This window comes from Canis lupus, chromosome 1, assembly GCF_048164855.1.
Source record: "Canis lupus baileyi chromosome 1, mCanLup2.hap1, whole genome shotgun sequence".
Classification (NCBI taxonomy): Eukaryota; Metazoa; Chordata; class Mammalia; order Carnivora; family Canidae; genus Canis; species Canis lupus.
In genome coordinates this window covers 24666171-24683226 of record NC_132838.1, presented here as the reverse complement: position 1 = coordinate 24683226, position 17056 = coordinate 24666171, and the positions used below count along the sequence as shown (strand labels likewise).

Below are 17056 nucleotides of genomic sequence, written 5' to 3'. Positions count from 1 at the left end.
CTAGCTCATGCCTAACTTTTTCCCATCTTCCATCCAGTGATTTTGATAGTAAACAAGGCTTTAAACATCTTATGTTGGCCGTTTCGGTGCTCATTGTACATGTTTTGATTTCCTTTTTTTCTAGAAGATTGTGTGGTTAGGCAGAAATTTTTGTTTTGCTTAAGCGATGATGAAATGTTGACTCTGAATTGATGCTTAATCATGTGTAAAACTAACAACTAAAACAGTTCCGTTGATTTCATTATTTTCTACACTAAATGAAAGTTAAAGGACTTGGATCAGCGTAACACAGAATATAATATAACTGTTAAACTACCAAATTTTGGGCTTTTTACTCAACAGTTGATGAAGATTTGGTTGTTTTAAAAAGAAATTCAAACAGTTGATAAATATGTGTAGATATTTGAGTAACTTTCAGTATGATACTGCTTGCATCATAATATGACAAAACATATGCTTGGTAATGAGTCAGATTTAGAATTTTTGGATTTTATCCCTCATTTTAAAATGTGTAATTTTGGTGATGGGAAATGTGGCTGAATTCCAGTTTCTCAGGAACAAGGTATTTTAGGTTGTGTCACCTTGACATTATTTTCTGGTGTGATTGGCATCCAGGAAAATTTGTATTAACTATGAGAGTGGATAGAAACTAGGGTAGTGCTTACTTACATAAAACTAAGGTGGTAAGTGGTCAGAATCTTATAATTTAAGTCTTGATTATTTGCTACTGCAAATTATATCGTAGGTCAGATAGATAGCTACCAGAGACAGATTGTAAAGACTGTCTATTACGACATCTTAAAGTTGGTGATAATTGTAAATATATTTAAGTTCAAAGACACTATTTATTTACATTTTAAATGAAAATTGTTTGCACTTTGGGAAACTTGTACCTGTGTGGGATTCATGTTTGTTTGTTTGTTTGTTTAAGATTTTTATTTATTCATGAGAAAGAGAGGGGCAGAGACACAGGCCGAGTGAGAAGCAGGCTCCCTGCAGGGAGCCTGATGGGATCTATCCATCTATCTATCCCAGGATCCCGGAATCATGAGCTGAGCCAAAGGCAGTCACTCAGTCGCTGAGCCATCCAGGCGTCCCCGGAATTCATCTTTTTATTACTTTTTTACTCCCAAGGTTGAGGACAATGGTTTTCAACCTTGGCTGCATTTTGAAATCTTCTGGGAAGCTTTGCAAAATCTGGTGGCTGGATCCCACCTCCAGAAATTGTGATTCAGTGGGCCTGGGATGCAGCAAGATCAGAATTGAAGGTGGTTTAGCTATTGGGGTCCTGTAACTTTATATTTTGAACTATTTCTCTTGTGTTGGCTTTACATCGTTTAATACAATGATGTACATATGTACTGTGTAGTCATCTCACATCTAACTTAGTGGATCTCCTGAAGGTATTGCCACATTTGTCTTGCTTCATTGTTTGTCCCTTCATCTTCATTTGTTCCTCTCTCCCTTCTTTTCTCCTTTATTCATTTTTCATTTCATTTGAAATGTCTGGTAGCAGGTTTTAGGGACTTGTATTTCCCATGATAAGTTGGTATAGCATTACTATTCTAAATAGGAAGTTGATCTTTTTGTTTTTGTTTTTTTTAAAGTATTCTAAAAAGTTTACTTGGGCTCCTTTTGGAGACTTAGGACTTTAAGTGTCAAAATTAGCATCTAAACTCCAATGGAATTTGGTCTTCAAAGGGGGTTAATCTGCTTGGAAACCATAAAATTTTCTAGGCACCTGTTAACTGGTCACTTCACTGGTTCCTGAGAGGCAAGTTGCATTTAGCTTTTGGTGTCAGGAGTTAACTTACCCCCTGTGAGATGTTGCTCAGCAAGCCCAACTAGTTAGCATTTCTTTGGAAATCATCTAAGGAGAATATATTCAGTTTTCCATTTACATCAGCTGAAGTAGTTCCCAAGTGCTGGTTGAAGAGTAGTTGTATGGAGCATCTCTGGAAGAGTTTTGTTTTTCTTTTTTTCTTTTTTTTAATTTTTCTTTCCCCACATTTCATTCCAACACACATTCAGAATGGGAATTGAATGGAGGAGGCATGGGAATCTTTATTATTGTTATTTTTATTTTATTTTATTTTATTTTTAAAGATTTTTTTAAATTTATTTATTCATGAGAGACACAGAGAGAGAGAGAGAGAGAGAGAGAGGCAGAGACAGGGCAGAGGGAGAAGCAGGCTCCATTCACGAAGCCCGATGTGGGATTCGATCCCAGGTCTCTGGGATCACGCCCAGAGCCAAAGGCAGACACTCAACCGCTGAGCCACCCCGGTGTCCCTATTGTTATTTTTAAAGTACTTCCTGATTTTAAAGGCTTTGGATATTTTACCCTTATTGCTTTAATAGGGGACAAGCTTTATTTTCCAGTCATTGGTGCACTGGAGTAATTTACTTAAAATCCATCAAACCCCAGGTTACATGTTTGGAATGCATATCACTTATTATTATTTTTTTTAACGCCCTGTTACTGAATATTTGTCTTTTGTAGTAAGGTATTATTTATTTTAATGTGGATGAATTTAGATATTTTTCAGGTCAAAAAGTATTTCTAAATGTAAAACTTAAGGATATTTATCAGTAATATTTGCTAGTGAATTCTAGAGCATATCAGCAGATACTAGTTATTGTAATAATTCAATCATCTGATGAGGGGATGACCAGAAGTAGTACTTAATGGGGTAAGATAAAACCAGGTATCATTGTACATAAATGCAGTACATCAGTGTCATAGATATGCCCCACTAAAGTAAAGGAAGAATTTTATGTGTAGAGATGCTGAAATTAAGCAGTTAGTTTAATAGTAAAGAAAAATGACATGACTTCTATGCAATTAGTCTTTTAATCAATTGCATATATTCATGATATTGTCAGTTATTTTACTATCTTTTGGTAATTTGTAAAGTGAGATGTGTAGACTAGCATAGACTAGATCAGTGCTTTGTAAAACTGACAGCCCCTCATACTCCTAGAGTGCCTTTTTTAAAGATAGGCCCCTACTCTTGATATACAGTTAGTAGGGCTGGGCTAATCTTCAGGGGATTCTGAAATACCTCTTTTGAAAGAATAAGCTAGATGAAGTGATAGTTTCCTTCATTTCAGAGGTTGTATGACACTTATTTTTCAGTTATCAGTTATTAAAATTCACCTTAATTTTCTTTATTTTTATTTTTATTTTTTATTTATGATAGAGAAGGAGGCAGAGACACAGGCAGAGGGATAAGCAGGTTCCATGCAGGGAGCCCGACACGGGACTCCATCCCGGGACTCCAGGATCGCGCCCTGGGCCAAAGGCAGGCGCCAAACCGCTGAGCCACCCAGGGATCCCTGCACCTTAATTTTCAATCTTTAAGATAGTGTGTCCCATGGGGCACTTGCGCGGCTCAGGTGATTAAGCAGCTGCCTTCTACTCAGGTTGTGATCCTGGAGTCCTGGGATCCAGCCCCATGTCAGGGCTCCCTGCTCAGTGGGAAGTCTGCTTCTCCCTCTGCCTGTGTCTCTGCCTCCCTCTCTCTCTCTCTCTCATGAATAAATAAATAAATTCTTTTAAAAAATAAATAAAAAATAGTGTTTCCCAAAGTGTAGTCCACAGACTCCTGGGGTTCCGGTGACCCTTTCTTTTAAGAAGTTCTTGAAGTCAAGGTTATTTTCATAATAAAACATGTTACTTGGTGTTTTTCTGTGTTGACATCTGCTCTGATAGTGAAGAACCAGTGTTGGGTGGTAAACCATTGGCACCTTAGCATGAATCAAAGTAGTGGCATCAAACTGTATGAATCTTTACTGTGTTATTCACAGCTAAACACATAATAACCATTTGAAAAAATGTTTCACTTAAGAATATCCTTGGTGAAGCAGTAAAAAGTTTTATTTTAAAAATCTCCACTGTGGAGTGCATATCTTTTTTAATATTCAGTGTGATTAAATGGAAGTGTGCATAAAGTAGTTCTTCTGCACATCCAAGTACAAGGTTCATCTCTAGGAATAGTCCTTGTGTGGTTGGTTGAACTGCAAGGTAAATTAGCTGCTTTTTAATGAAATACCACTCTTATTTTTACATAAGAGAACGATTGATAGATGAGCCGTAGTTTCTCAGACTTGGATATTTGGCAGGCATTTTCTTGAAAATTAGTAGAGTGGGCCTGACACTCAAGGAGAATAACTAGTTGTTGCCAGTGATAAAATCTGATCTTTCAAGTGAAAATTTTAGATTTGAAAATTTGCGTGTGCCACATGGGCTTGCCAAATGCATTATACTTAAAGATTTTTCTGAGGAGATTGGTGGTGGTATTAATGAATGTGATTTTAAAAAAACATATATTGTGTAAGGAAATGTGTCAGCATTTGGAAGATCTGTATAATTCATTGAACCAGTATTTTTCAGTGGTCAGTGCATGATGTTACAAAATCATCCATTCAAAGTACAGTATACACCCTTGGATCTTTATATAACAGCCAAGAAGTTCATTGATAGCAGTTTCAGATTCCATGTTGCAGCTAACCTTTAAAGATTGCCAGTTGTTGCATTTTGGTGTTGAATAAAAGACGAATAACTCTTATTATCTAAAAAAGCCATTAAAATATTCCTCTCTTTTCCTAGTATGTATGTATATGAGGCACGTGTTCTTCATGTACTTTGACTGACACAACATATCACAACAGCTTGAATGCAGAAGCAAATATGAGAATCCAGCTGTCTTCTTTTAAGTCATGCATTAAAGAAATTAGCAAAAATGGAAAACAATGCCGCTCTGAATACTGATATTTTTGTTTGTTTTGGAAAGTAATTATTTTTTCATAAAATATTAATTATATTAACATTATTTTAAATTAATTTAATAAAATACATATTTAAACATCTTTTAGATTTTAGAACATAAAAGCTATTTGGAATTCTCAGTAATTAAGAATGTAAATAAGGAGACCTGAATTAGATAATTTGATAACTGCTATTTTAAAGTAACTAATTATCTGTATTATTAACTATTGAGTGGTTCCAATTTTTATGTGGTTTGTATTATATCACTGTTATTTCTGAGAATGTTAATTTTTGTCCAGTGATTATATACTAGGAAACATGTAGCAGTCTAACTCTTGTCAAAAGGGGACTTCATTGGCTTGATCTGGAAATATAGCTGGCCTCAGAGTGCTGGATCCTGGGTCACAACCAGCCAGTATCATCAGGACTCTTTGACTTGGCTTTGCTTTCCTTTCTGTTAGTTTAAGTCTCAGGTCAGCTCCACGCTACTCCTAGTGTCAAGTCCAGCAGAGAGAGATTTTTTTTTTCCCCCTCGGTAATTCCAGCAGAGCTGTCCTGGAACTGTGTCATTGACTGGACTTGGGTCCAGTACCATCTTTCAAACAACTACTGTAGCTGGGAGGTGACTCTTGTTAAGCTGGGGATTGTCTCACTACCTGGATGGGGAGATTTTCCTTTTTTTTTTTTAAAGATTTTATTTATTTATGAGAGACACACAGAGAGAGGCAGAGACACAGGCAGAGGGAGAAGCAGGCTCCCTGCAAGGAGCCCGATGCAGGACACAATCCCAGATCCTGGGATCATGCCCTGAGTCGAAGGCAGACACTCAACCACTGAGCCACCCGCGCGTCTCAGGATGGGGAGATTTTCTTTAGAAGACAAAAAACAGGTGTCACTTAGAGGACTTTATTGATTCTCCTTTTTAGCAACCTCTAATTTATGAATCCAGAAAAATGTTGGGGCTTTTGTTTTGTTTTGTTTGTTGCTTAAATAACAGAAACTTATTTTCTCACAGTTCTGGAGGCTGGAAGACCAAGATCAAAGTGTCAGCAGGGTTGATTTCTTCTGTGGTTTATCTCCTTGGCTTGCAGATGGCTCTATCCTCTACCTTGTGATAGAGACCTTCAAATGGTCTTCTCTCTGTATATGTCTGTGTCCTGATCTCTTCTTGTAAGGACACCACTCATGTTAGATCAGGGTCCACCCTAATCATCTCATTTAAATTAACCTCTTTAAAGCTTTGTCTCTAAATATAATCACATTCTGAAAGAGTACTGAGGGTTAGAGCTTCAACATAGCGATTTTGGTGAGGTTCAGGGGACATTTCAGCCTGTAACACCCTATCAGTAACTGTATTTGAAACTCTGATATGAAATACTCAGATCAGGCACATCTTCTGCTCCTTCTGAGATTCTCTTAATGCTCTCGCCTCCCAGATCATTAGCAGTTTTTTCTGTTTTAGTTGCTGCTCTCATCTTCCTCTTCTGTTTGTGACTGCATGGCTCTACCACCTGGAGGTTACTAGTCTTTGGGCCTGCTGCACAGCCAGACTGACCAGTCACCCCTCTGAGTTCTGGCCCCTCTCCCTCCTTGGGACCTGGATGAGATGCTGTGTGGTAGGGCATGGGATCTCGTTTCTGGTGCAGCAACCAAAGGAGCCAGATGACGCAACCCAGAAATGCAGAGGAGTTAAGTCCCCATTGAAGCAAGCTTTTTTTTTTTTTTTTTTTTTTTAGATTTCATTTATTTATTTGAGAGAGAGCAAGAGAGTATAAGCAGGGGGAGCGGCAGAGGGAGTGGGAGAAGCAGACTCCCAGCTGAGCAGGGAGGCTTGACACAGGGACCCTAGGATCATGACCTGGGCCAAAGGCAGACGCTTAACCGACTCAGCCACCCAGGTACCCCAGCAAACTTCTTTTTTAGTTGAGGTATAATTGAAGTATACAGTATCCTATTAGTGTTGGGTGTATATGATGGTATTTTGATATTCTTATATGTTACAAAATTACCCCCAGAGTAAGTCTAGTTACAAAGTTGGTTTTAAAATAAGATTATTTAAGGTGAAGCCTGGTAACACCAATATGACACTTACACAAGACCTATGGGTGAAGAAGCAGCATATGTCTAAATTTGTCCCTTGTAGTTCATCTTGAAAGTTAACACAAAAACATCCTTTTTTTGTTTGATTGTATCACTGCATCTCAGATTTTATAATCATTAATATCTGTGCACATAATCCTTTATCCTCTTGGGAATGCATCTCCAGTTACCTTCAGTTTAAGGAACCCCAATTTTCAAACTTTCCTCTGTTTAGAATCTAGGCTGTGACTTCTGCTATAGGCAGTTAAACTAAGCCTGGACACCTTTATATGTTTTCTGCTTGTAAGCCTGTACTTAGAATTTCTATCTAGTGATATTTCATCAGACCAGGTTTTTTTTTTTTTCTTGTTAAACATAAACGCTTATCTCGTACTTCTATTAAGTAGCTTATTGATTTGATCAAAATACCTATAACTTCTAGAAAATATAGTTGTATGTTTTACATATATAATATTTCTGATAATTCAAAAGTAAACAGACATCTGAGAAATTAAACAAGGTCAACGTTTGTTAATTTAAGTTTATGAATCCCCATGAGAACCTCTCAAGCCAGCACTCAACGTTTTCAATTTTAGAGAGTTTGATTGTTTGTTCCTTCCCTCCTTCCCTTGAGAGAGCATGTGCACATGCGTGCTGGGGGGAAGGACAGAGAGGAAGAGAGAGTCCCAAGCAGACTCCTTGCTGAGAGCAAAGCCCTACATGTGGCTCCATCGCAATCCTGAGATCACAGCCTAAGTGGAAACCAAGAGTGACTTGGTTTGTTACTTTTAAAATCTTTTATTTTTCTTCATCATTTCCTTAACTAGGAAATAGGTTTTCTTGACTATTCCTTCCTTTTTTTTTTTTTTTAAAGATTTTATTTATTTCGTCATGAGACACACACACGCGCACACACGCACACACACACACACAGGCGGAGACACAGGCAGAGGGAGAAGCAGACTCCATGCAGGGAGCCCGATATGGGGCTCAATCCCAGGTCCCCAGGATCAGGCCCTGGGCTGAAGGCGGCGCTGAGCCATCCGGGCTGCCCCATTCTTTCTTTTCACCTCGATACTTAGTTGATGAAAAAAATCTATCCTACCTAGAAATACTGGTTCCTTCTTTGTTTCCATTGCCCATGCCCCTAATCTAGGCCCTATCACTTTTTTGATCACTGTCTCCTAACAAGTTTTGTTTCTCTTTCCAAAGCTATTCTCCACGCTTTCCTTATAGTTCTCTTTCTAATGCAAATCTAATGCCCTTATTCCTTGCTTTTTCCTATGATGAACCTACTCTAGACAAAACATCTGTACTCTTATCCCACTGCTTTTCCTGATTTTCCTTCAGCCTGGCAAATTCTTATTCACATATTCATATAATGTGGCAGTTATTAATATTATTCCACCAGTATTCTGATGGCTCCCTTCTGGCACATGGTAGTACTACGCTTCTCCATCTCCCTCCCTCACATTGAAATTAGGCGTGGCTCAGGGGATCTCAGCTTCAGCACTATTGACATTTTGGGCTGGCTAAATTTTTGTTGTGGGGTGCTGTCCTGTGCATTGCAGGATGTTTAGCAGCAGCTCTAGCCTTTACCCACTTGATACCTGTAGTTCTCTGCTTTCCACCTCTCCATTCCAGTTGTGACTATCAAAAATGTCTTCAGGGATCCCTGGGTGGCAGCGGTTTGGCGCCTGCCTTTGGCCCAGGGCGCGATCCTGGAGACCTGGGATTGAATCCCACGTCTGGCTCCCGGTGCATGGAGCCTGCTTCTCCCTCTGCCTATGTCTCTGCCTCTCTCTCTCTCTCTGTATGACTATCATAAATAAATAAAAATTAAAAAAAAATGTCTTCAGATATTGCCAAAAGTCCCCTGAGGGACAGTTTTCCTGGTTGACAACTACTGGCATGGCCATATGACGTTGGCCAATCAAATATGAGCAGAAGCGATAGACTTTAAAAGACAGTGCAGGAGTTATCCTGTCTTTTCCCTTGCCATTTGAGGACTGTGAGGTGATGGAGCCTTTGTTAGCCTAATTCCTGAAAGATGATAGTTGGCAGTGATCTGTATATCTGTGACAGATGTAGAGTTTACCTTATGTATGAAATAGACCTTTGCTTTAAGCTACTCTTATTTTTGGGTTTGGTTGTTGCTGCAGTGAAGCCTAGCCTAGCCTGACTGATACATCGTGGCAATCTTACCTCTTGACTTCCCATGCTTTCTCATTGATACAGTCCTGGATCACTTTAATACCTACCTCTAGTGTCATAATAAGTTTGTATCTTCTAGATTAGTGGTTTGCAATGGAGTAAGTACTGTACTTTTAGGGAAGTTGTAGAAATTAGAGGAGCTTTGGTAGATAGGTGCAGGGATGCCATCCTATAGTGAGGGACTGTGAAGAATTATCATGCATCGCATAAACACTTCCACATGCCCCAGAAATTCATGTAGGAGGAAAACATACAATTAGCTATTATCTAATTTCATCTTAATATATACTCATTTTTTTCAGGAATTAAGTTTCTCTTAATTCTTAAGTTGACGTTTTTTGTTTGGAACTTTATCAAGAATTCACCATTTGGGGAAATCCATGTCACCATCTGCAGTTCCATTGTGCTATTTGAGTTGCCAAAACAACACACCTGTCCTGGAAGATCTGAATTCGTCATAATTATGCTGTCATAATTATGATGATCCCGAATACAAGTGCAAGTATCATGCCTGAGCAACTTTTTTTTAAGTAGGCTCCATGCGCAGGGCTTGAACTCACGACCCTAAGATCAAGGCCTGAGCATTTTTATTGAAATGCACACTTTATTATATATTAATCTTTTTCTCCATTATATTACAACTAAGGCATCATTAAATTTTTAAATATGTGTAATTATGTTAGAACTTTGTTTCAGAATGGCTAAGAGGGGATGATATAAATTACTTGTTACAAAAATGGGATGTTTGTCTGATAGAGTACCACTTTCTCATTGTGTGCTACTTGTTTTTTGTATCAGACTGCTTTGCACATATTAGTAGATACAGTGTTTGTTGAGTTGGTCAATTTATGGTTCCCAGATTGCTTTTATGTACAGTGTTGCATTTGGTTACTACCATAGAGAATCTGTAAAGTTGGCAAGGCAGATCTCATTTTACAGAGAGAATTGAAATACATAGTAAGGTGGCCTGTCATACTGCTAGAGTTTTAATCAGAACTTACGGATTTATTTATACCATTCTAGTACTTTTATCTATCATTGCATTCCATTCTTTTTTAAGATTTTATTTATTTGAGAGAGAGAGAGAGGCAGCAGGAGCAGAAGGAGAGGGAGAAGCTGACTCCCCATTGATTGGGTAACCTGACTGTGAGGACTCTGAGCTTGATCCCGGGACCCTGAAATCATGACCTGAGCTGAAGTCAGATGCCTCTCCGACTGAGTCACCCAAGAGTTCCAATCATTGCATACCACTCTTAGAAAATTATTACCTAGAGCCATTTAATGTAGGGAAACACCTATATACCTCTGTTGGTATTATTTTTTTATGCAGGGAACTTTATGTTTCAGGCACTTGTAGTCATGGGAGTACAACAGCATAAAGTCAAGAACGTGGTATTTAAGTGAGGACATTTTTATCAGTTTTCAAAGAAGTGTGCAATTAAGACAGTTTCTAAGATACCTTAGGCTCCCAAATACCTTAAGTTTTAGGGATGGTATCATCTGAGTGTGGTGAAGTAGTTAACACTCAACCACTGTAATTACATTTTAAATTAGTAAATCTTTTGGAAAGTAGTATCAGAAATGAATTCAACAAAAATATGTATATTATTTAAAATTCGTTGCAAGGAAATGCCACAGAATAAAAAAGCTATAGTCAATCCGTGTTTGCCTTGTATGTGTCAGGAACTGTGCATGGTGCTGGGAATTTGTAAGGTGGGAAAGTTTTGCTGTTTTCTTGAACTTCTAGATTTGTGGCAACAGAGCATGAGACAAGTACATAATCAAATAACTGTAATATGATGTATTGAGCTGTAATTGGGGTGTGTTTTAAATTTGAGGGAGGGGATCAATTACCAGAGAATACACAGTAAACACACCAGGAAAGTTTTTCTTCTGGATTGGGGGTGTAGGAAAGAGACATTTAGGCTGTGTTTCAAAGGACAACTAGGATAAAATGAGACTGGATGTTTTACTTTCCAATCCCGGGTGGTTGAGTGGAATTAATGTTTCACAAGTAAAGGTCATCAGAAGAGGCTTTGGTAGAGACTGATGAGTTAGGTTTTTGTTTTTCGGTTTTTTAGTAAGCTCTGTGCCCAGTGTGGGGCTTGAACCCACAACCCCGAGATCAAGAGTGGCTTGCTCTACCTACTAGGCTAGCCAGGCACCCCAGGGGGGATAGATTTTTAATGATTCAAGTAAATAGCAAAAGAAAATAAAAGAATAAGTATGGAATACAGTATCCTCAACAAACAAAAAACCAATTCAGCATATAGTATAGCCTCCATTCCTGCTTTATCTCATTTATTCTTAAGCTGAAGACCTTTCCTTATTCCATGTGTGATCTTAAGGTTAGATAAGTTACTTTAGTTTTGAACATATTGAATGGATTCTTTATTAATATTCATTTTCTATATTTTGATTTGTTTTGAAAATAATTTACCTTACTGCTTTTACAGGTAAAATCTTCTAAGGAATTCAGTGGCCTCCTATTTTAATAATAACTTTATTAATATATACTTTACATACTTTAAAATTCACTCTTTAAAAGCATATAAATGTTTTTCACTATAGTGGCAGAGTTGTGCAACCATCCCCATCATCAATTTTAGAACATTTCATTACCCCCAAAAGAAACTCCATACCTGTTAGTGGTCGCTTCTTGTTTTCTTTCCCCCTAGCCTCTGGCAAACACTGATCTGCTTTTTCTTTGTATGCCTTTGCCTGTACTGATATTTCTTATAAATGGGATTATACAATATATGGCCTTTTCTGACTGACTTTTTATTTTTTCCTTTTTAAAGATTTTATTAGAGGACAAAGAGACAGAGCCTGAGGAGAAGGGAGGAGGCAGAGGGAAAGGGAGAGGGAGAAGTGGACTCCTTGCTGAGCAGGGAGCCTGATGCGGGGCTGGATCCCAGGGCCCCCCGAGTTCATGACCTGAGCTGAAGGCAGACACTTACCCCGCGGAGCCACCCAGGCGCCCCATTGTGACTGGCTTTTTTTCCCCTTAGCATGTTTTCAAGGTTCATCCATGTTGTAGCATATATTAGTACTTCATTCTTTTTTATGACCGAATATTATTACGTTTTGTGGATATACTCATTTGTCTAGTCCTCAGTTAGTGGCGTTTGTACTGTACCTTCTGGCTGTTAGGAATGGTACTGCCGTGAACAGTTATGTACCTGTTTCTGTGTGGACATGGGTTTTCAGTAATCTTGGGTAGAATTGCTAGGAGTGGAATTCCTAGGTCATATAGTAACTCTGTGTTTAACATTTTGAGGAATTTCATTTTGCAGTCCCACCAGCAGTGGATGAGGGCTTCATTTCTCCGCTTCCTCGCAAATACCCATATTGTCTGCCCTTTTGATTTAATTGATTAATTTGATTTATCTCCTTGTGGTTTTGATTTGCATTTCCCTAATGACTAGTGATGTTTGAGCATCTTTCATACGCTTATTGGCCATTCTTCGGAGAAATGGCTATTAAAATACTTTGCCCATTTAAAAATTTGTATTCATCTTTTTATTCTTTCATTGGTCTCTTTAGAAAGATGGGTGTTTTTTAACTTATAAACAGCATTTTGTAACAGGTGATATTAAATTTTTCATGTGCATTAATGGTGGACTTTTAGGTTTAATTAGCTGTTAAGCATATTTTTAAAGTGCTGATCTTCATTAGTGATCGTTTTTAAAGTTTTGCTAAGATTTAACTTTAGAGTGACTAGTTCAGTCCACAGGACTTGATTGAGCGTGCCCTTATAATAACAAGACTAACTTTAATAATTTTTTGGAATGTCAAAAACAGTAACATTTTATTTAAAAAGCTAAGCACCAAATTTAAATTCTGTGCACTGACTGAGTCTTTGACTTAACTGGAGCAATTCCATCTTTTCCCAAGTAGTTGAATTTACTTTGTGAAATGTGTTTTAATGTCTATGTCTCTTTTTTTTAGGTTATCCTGAGTACCACATGCCTAATAATTTTCCTTGGAACGCTAGCCATTGTTTTTCACTGCCTCGAAAAGATCAAAATTTCTCCGGAAATTGGAGACATATTTGATTTAAAAGAAATAAACTTTAACAAATGGACAATATGTCTATTACAAATACACCAACAAGTAATGATGCCTGTCTGAGCATTGTACATAGTTTGATGTGCCATAGACAAGGTGGAGAGAGTGAAACATTTGCAAAAAGAGCAATTGAAAGTTTGGTAAAGAAGCTGAAGGAGAAAAAAGATGAATTGGATTCTTTAATAACAGCTATAACTACAAATGGAGCTCATCCTAGCAAATGTGTTACCATACAGAGAACATTGGATGGGAGGCTTCAGGTTAGTCCTGTTTGAGAGTTTTTCTCTATCTTTTGTAGTGGCAGATTAAAAAATTCTTGCTTCCTTTAAAGTTACTATTGGATAATTTAATATTTGTTCCATCTCTTCAGATACTGTACATCAGGTACTATACCAATATGCATTATGGGAATGTAATAATAAAGATATATCTTAAAAAGTTTTTTAGTGTTCTAAGAAAAAAATTCCATGTAGAAAATTTGGAAAATAAAAAAGCAGAAGAAACCCTTGCCTTTTAGCACTTTGGTATTCATCTTTGCAGCTTTTTTTCTTTTTGAGCGTATTTTATGTACATTTAAAAAACTGAGTTATACTTGGTCTTTTTATAGTTTAGAAATCTGATATTGTAGGTTTGGTACTTTTATATGAAAAAGACTCTAAAAGAATGTAAGCATTTCTTTAAAACTCAGAGTTAAAAGGCTTATATTTTATAAAAGTTTAAAATTTTTCATTTTCATTGATTACATTTTTTATAGAACTACACGTATCTCCTGTGCTGAATATTTTTAAAGAAACATACAGAAATATTAAGTCATTAGATTTAAACACTTTGTTTCAAGGTTTTTAAGAATGGTTACTTCAACAACTCATATTTTTTTTTGCATTTTAAAAACCCAAGCACAGGTCTTGAAAAATACCTTTGTTCATAAATGTTTCTCCTTTATGATAGAGATTATGATACTGATTTTGTAGGATTGTAAAAATTAAATGAGAACATATGTAAAATGCCTTGTTAAACGTGTGATGTATAACTGATGATCAATAAATGATCATTTAGGGCAGCCCGGATGGCTCAGCAGTTTAGCGCCGCCTTCAGCCAGGGCCTGATCCTCAAGACCCGGGATCAAGTCCCATGTCAGGCTCCCTGCATAAAGCCTGCTTCTCTCTCTGCCTGTGTCTCTGCCTCTCTCTCTCTCTCTCTCTCTCTCTCTCTCTGTCTCTCTGTGTGTGTGTCTCATGAATAAATAAATAAAATCTTTTAAAAAATCTATAAGTGATCATTTATATTTCTTAGGTGGCTGGTCGGAAAGGATTTCCTCATGTGATCTATGCTCGTCTCTGGAGGTGGCCTGATCTTCATAAAAATGAACTCAAACATGTTAAATATTGTCAGTATGCATTTGACTTAAAATGTGATAGTGTCTGTGTGAATCCATATCACTATGAACGAGTTGTATCACCTGGAATTGGTAAGTAGACTTTGCTTTTATCTTCAGATGCATGAAGGGAAAAGTTCTTGATACTGTTTTAATTTTTCTATGCCAAATTATAAATTTGGATAGAGCCAGGACTTCAGCTAAGGTTAAGAATCAGATATTTTTAATGAAATATAAATATTTAAATTTAAACTTTAGAATAGACTTGTATTTTGACTGCTAAAACTAAGTATACACTATAGTTCATGTTCTGCTCATCTAGAATATTGGTTTTGAAAAATAAGGTGGAAGGCATTATAGAATTGAATAGTTTATGTATCGTCAGATAGCATTTACACTACTACTCTTGAGTTGAAATGGTTTGTGAAGTGTTGAATCTCTGGGTTAAATTTATACTTTGTAATTTTAAATACAGTGGAAAATATTTTCATGGTAATGATTAATGTTTCATTTTCTTTTCCCTTTTAAAAAATTAAGATCTCTCAGGATTAACACTGCAGAGTAATGGTAGGTAATCTGTTTCTTGTAACTTTCTCTGTCTTCTTTATCCTGTTCCCTCTATTTTTTATTGACCTAAAATTAGTTTGTATGGATGCTGGTAATATTTACAAGAAAAATACTTACTGCTTTGGAAATCCAGTTCTTTGGGAGCACACATCAGTATTTAAAACTGAATTTAAATAGCCTGGTGGTTTGTTGAACTACCATTTATGCACTGGAGTGACCTAAAAAATATGATAGGGGAATATAAAACATATGAAGAAAGAATATTTTTTGAATTGATAAAAACTGATCATTTTGGAAGAAAATCTTACAGAGCCAATTTAAATGAATATAAATACCTATAATGTTTGGTAATTTGGAGTCATATATAGCATGTCCTTTAAGAAATACTAATATTCTAATTTTTCTTTGTTTTTCCCTATTTTTTATGAATGATAATTTTAAGCATGATTTAAAACTACATATGTTAATATTTTTTTCTTGTTACATTTTTGAGTAAATGAAACAAGGCTACTTTAACTTTCATAGATTATCTAATTCTCTTTTAAAAGAGCATGTTTTGAGGTAGGGAAATGAAATCAATGAGGGGTGGTGTTTTTTAGTGTAATATTTGAGAACAGAGATCTGTTGAAACTTTAGTTTTATTACTTAGAATATGAACTAAAATTTTTGTAAGCAGTTAATTTGAAGAGAAACTCTGATAAAGAACCACCATTATCTTAGAAAGATGTGCAGTTGTTCTGGAGGAACAGTGGGTTGGTACTTGTTGCAGAATCTTAGAGGTGGGTCAGAAATACATCTAACCTTAAACAAAATTTTGGAAGAGCTTGAAAGTCTACTTGTTTTTATAGTTCACCTTTCTTCCATGTCGCTATAATAGAGGAAGACTCCAGTCCCTTTTGGTACTTGTTACTGGTTAGTAGGTTTCTGAAAACATGGATTGGTAATGTGGTAGTGGTCTGGAAGGGTAGCTCTAAGATTGGTTTAAGTCTTGCCTCTTTACTACAATTTACATTAATATTAGTCTTCTTTTTTCTTTGAAAGTAAATACCCTTCAGATCTTCACCATTCTCCACCCATGCTTTTGGAGAATTAAAGTATTTAGCTCAGCAGGGGTTAAGGATTGGGGGACTCTAGTGATATCTATATCAGAATCTCCTTAGTGGGAGTGGTTGTGAGGAGATCCAGTTTTGAAGACTCATTACACTCCCCCCTTATCCTAACATGTTGCTGTTATGAGTAGCTATCTTTGGTCATCTTTGGTCAGATTGTGTGTGGGGGTGATAGGCTCTTTTTAGTAGCTCTAAGGGTTGTTTTAGCCTTGCACATCCCCCTAGTGGTGGTTTGTAAAGGCCAGTTTCAGTGGCTTATTTCCTTAAAAAACAACAGGTGTTTTCCACATCCCCATCTAGATTTGGACAGAGTAATAATATAAAGCCAGGTAAAGAAAAAGTTAAGAAAATGGGATAACTCCTTCACTTTTGAGTTGGAATCTTAGGGTAATCATTTCCAGCCTATTTCATATCTTCTGTGAAGCTTTCCATGACCACATCAGTCTGCATATTCATTTTAAGAGATGTTTAGTGAGCATGTATTGCTTGGTACTGTGTTAGGATCTAGGGACGATAGGATAAGTAAGGTGTGTTTTCTCCACACTAGGTAGCTAATAGTTTAGTGGAGGAAAGACAAAGTAAATAAGACAGCAATAGCATCAGACGAGTGCTGTGCTCTGCCTGCTGGTGGGGATAAGAACACTGACTTGGGGTGAGTCCAGTGGCTTCAGCTTTTCTGTCCCTTATACATTTCTTACCCCTCATAAAATATTTTACAGTTATATGTATGACTGCTGTAAAAGTATGGTTAAAGCATAACAGCTGATACTTGATAAGTACAGACTTTTTGTCCAGAACTGAGCTGTACGAGTTACAAGTATTGCTTCATTGTTCTCGTTATACTCCCACATGGAAGGTGGCATTATCTAC

At 37.0% G+C, this 17056-nt stretch overlaps 1 protein-coding gene across 8 annotated transcripts in view; it reads left to right on the top strand.

Moving 5' to 3' along the window:
* SMAD4 (SMAD family member 4) overlaps nucleotides 1-17056 on the top strand; it is a 53967-nt gene that overhangs the window by 2667 nt on the left and 34244 nt on the right. For all 8 annotated transcript variants that reach the window (XR_012029301.1, XM_072823045.1, XM_072823040.1 and 5 more), the window contains exons 2-4: nucleotides 13016-13395; nucleotides 14429-14603; nucleotides 15048-15077. Coding sequence is in view for 7 of the 8 variants with exons in the window: in XM_072823045.1 (XP_072679146.1) it covers nucleotides 13147-13395; nucleotides 14429-14603; nucleotides 15048-15077 (454 nt within the window). In the remaining variant the exon portion in view is untranslated. The remainder of the gene's footprint in view (nucleotides 1-13015; nucleotides 13396-14428; nucleotides 14604-15047; nucleotides 15078-17056) is intronic.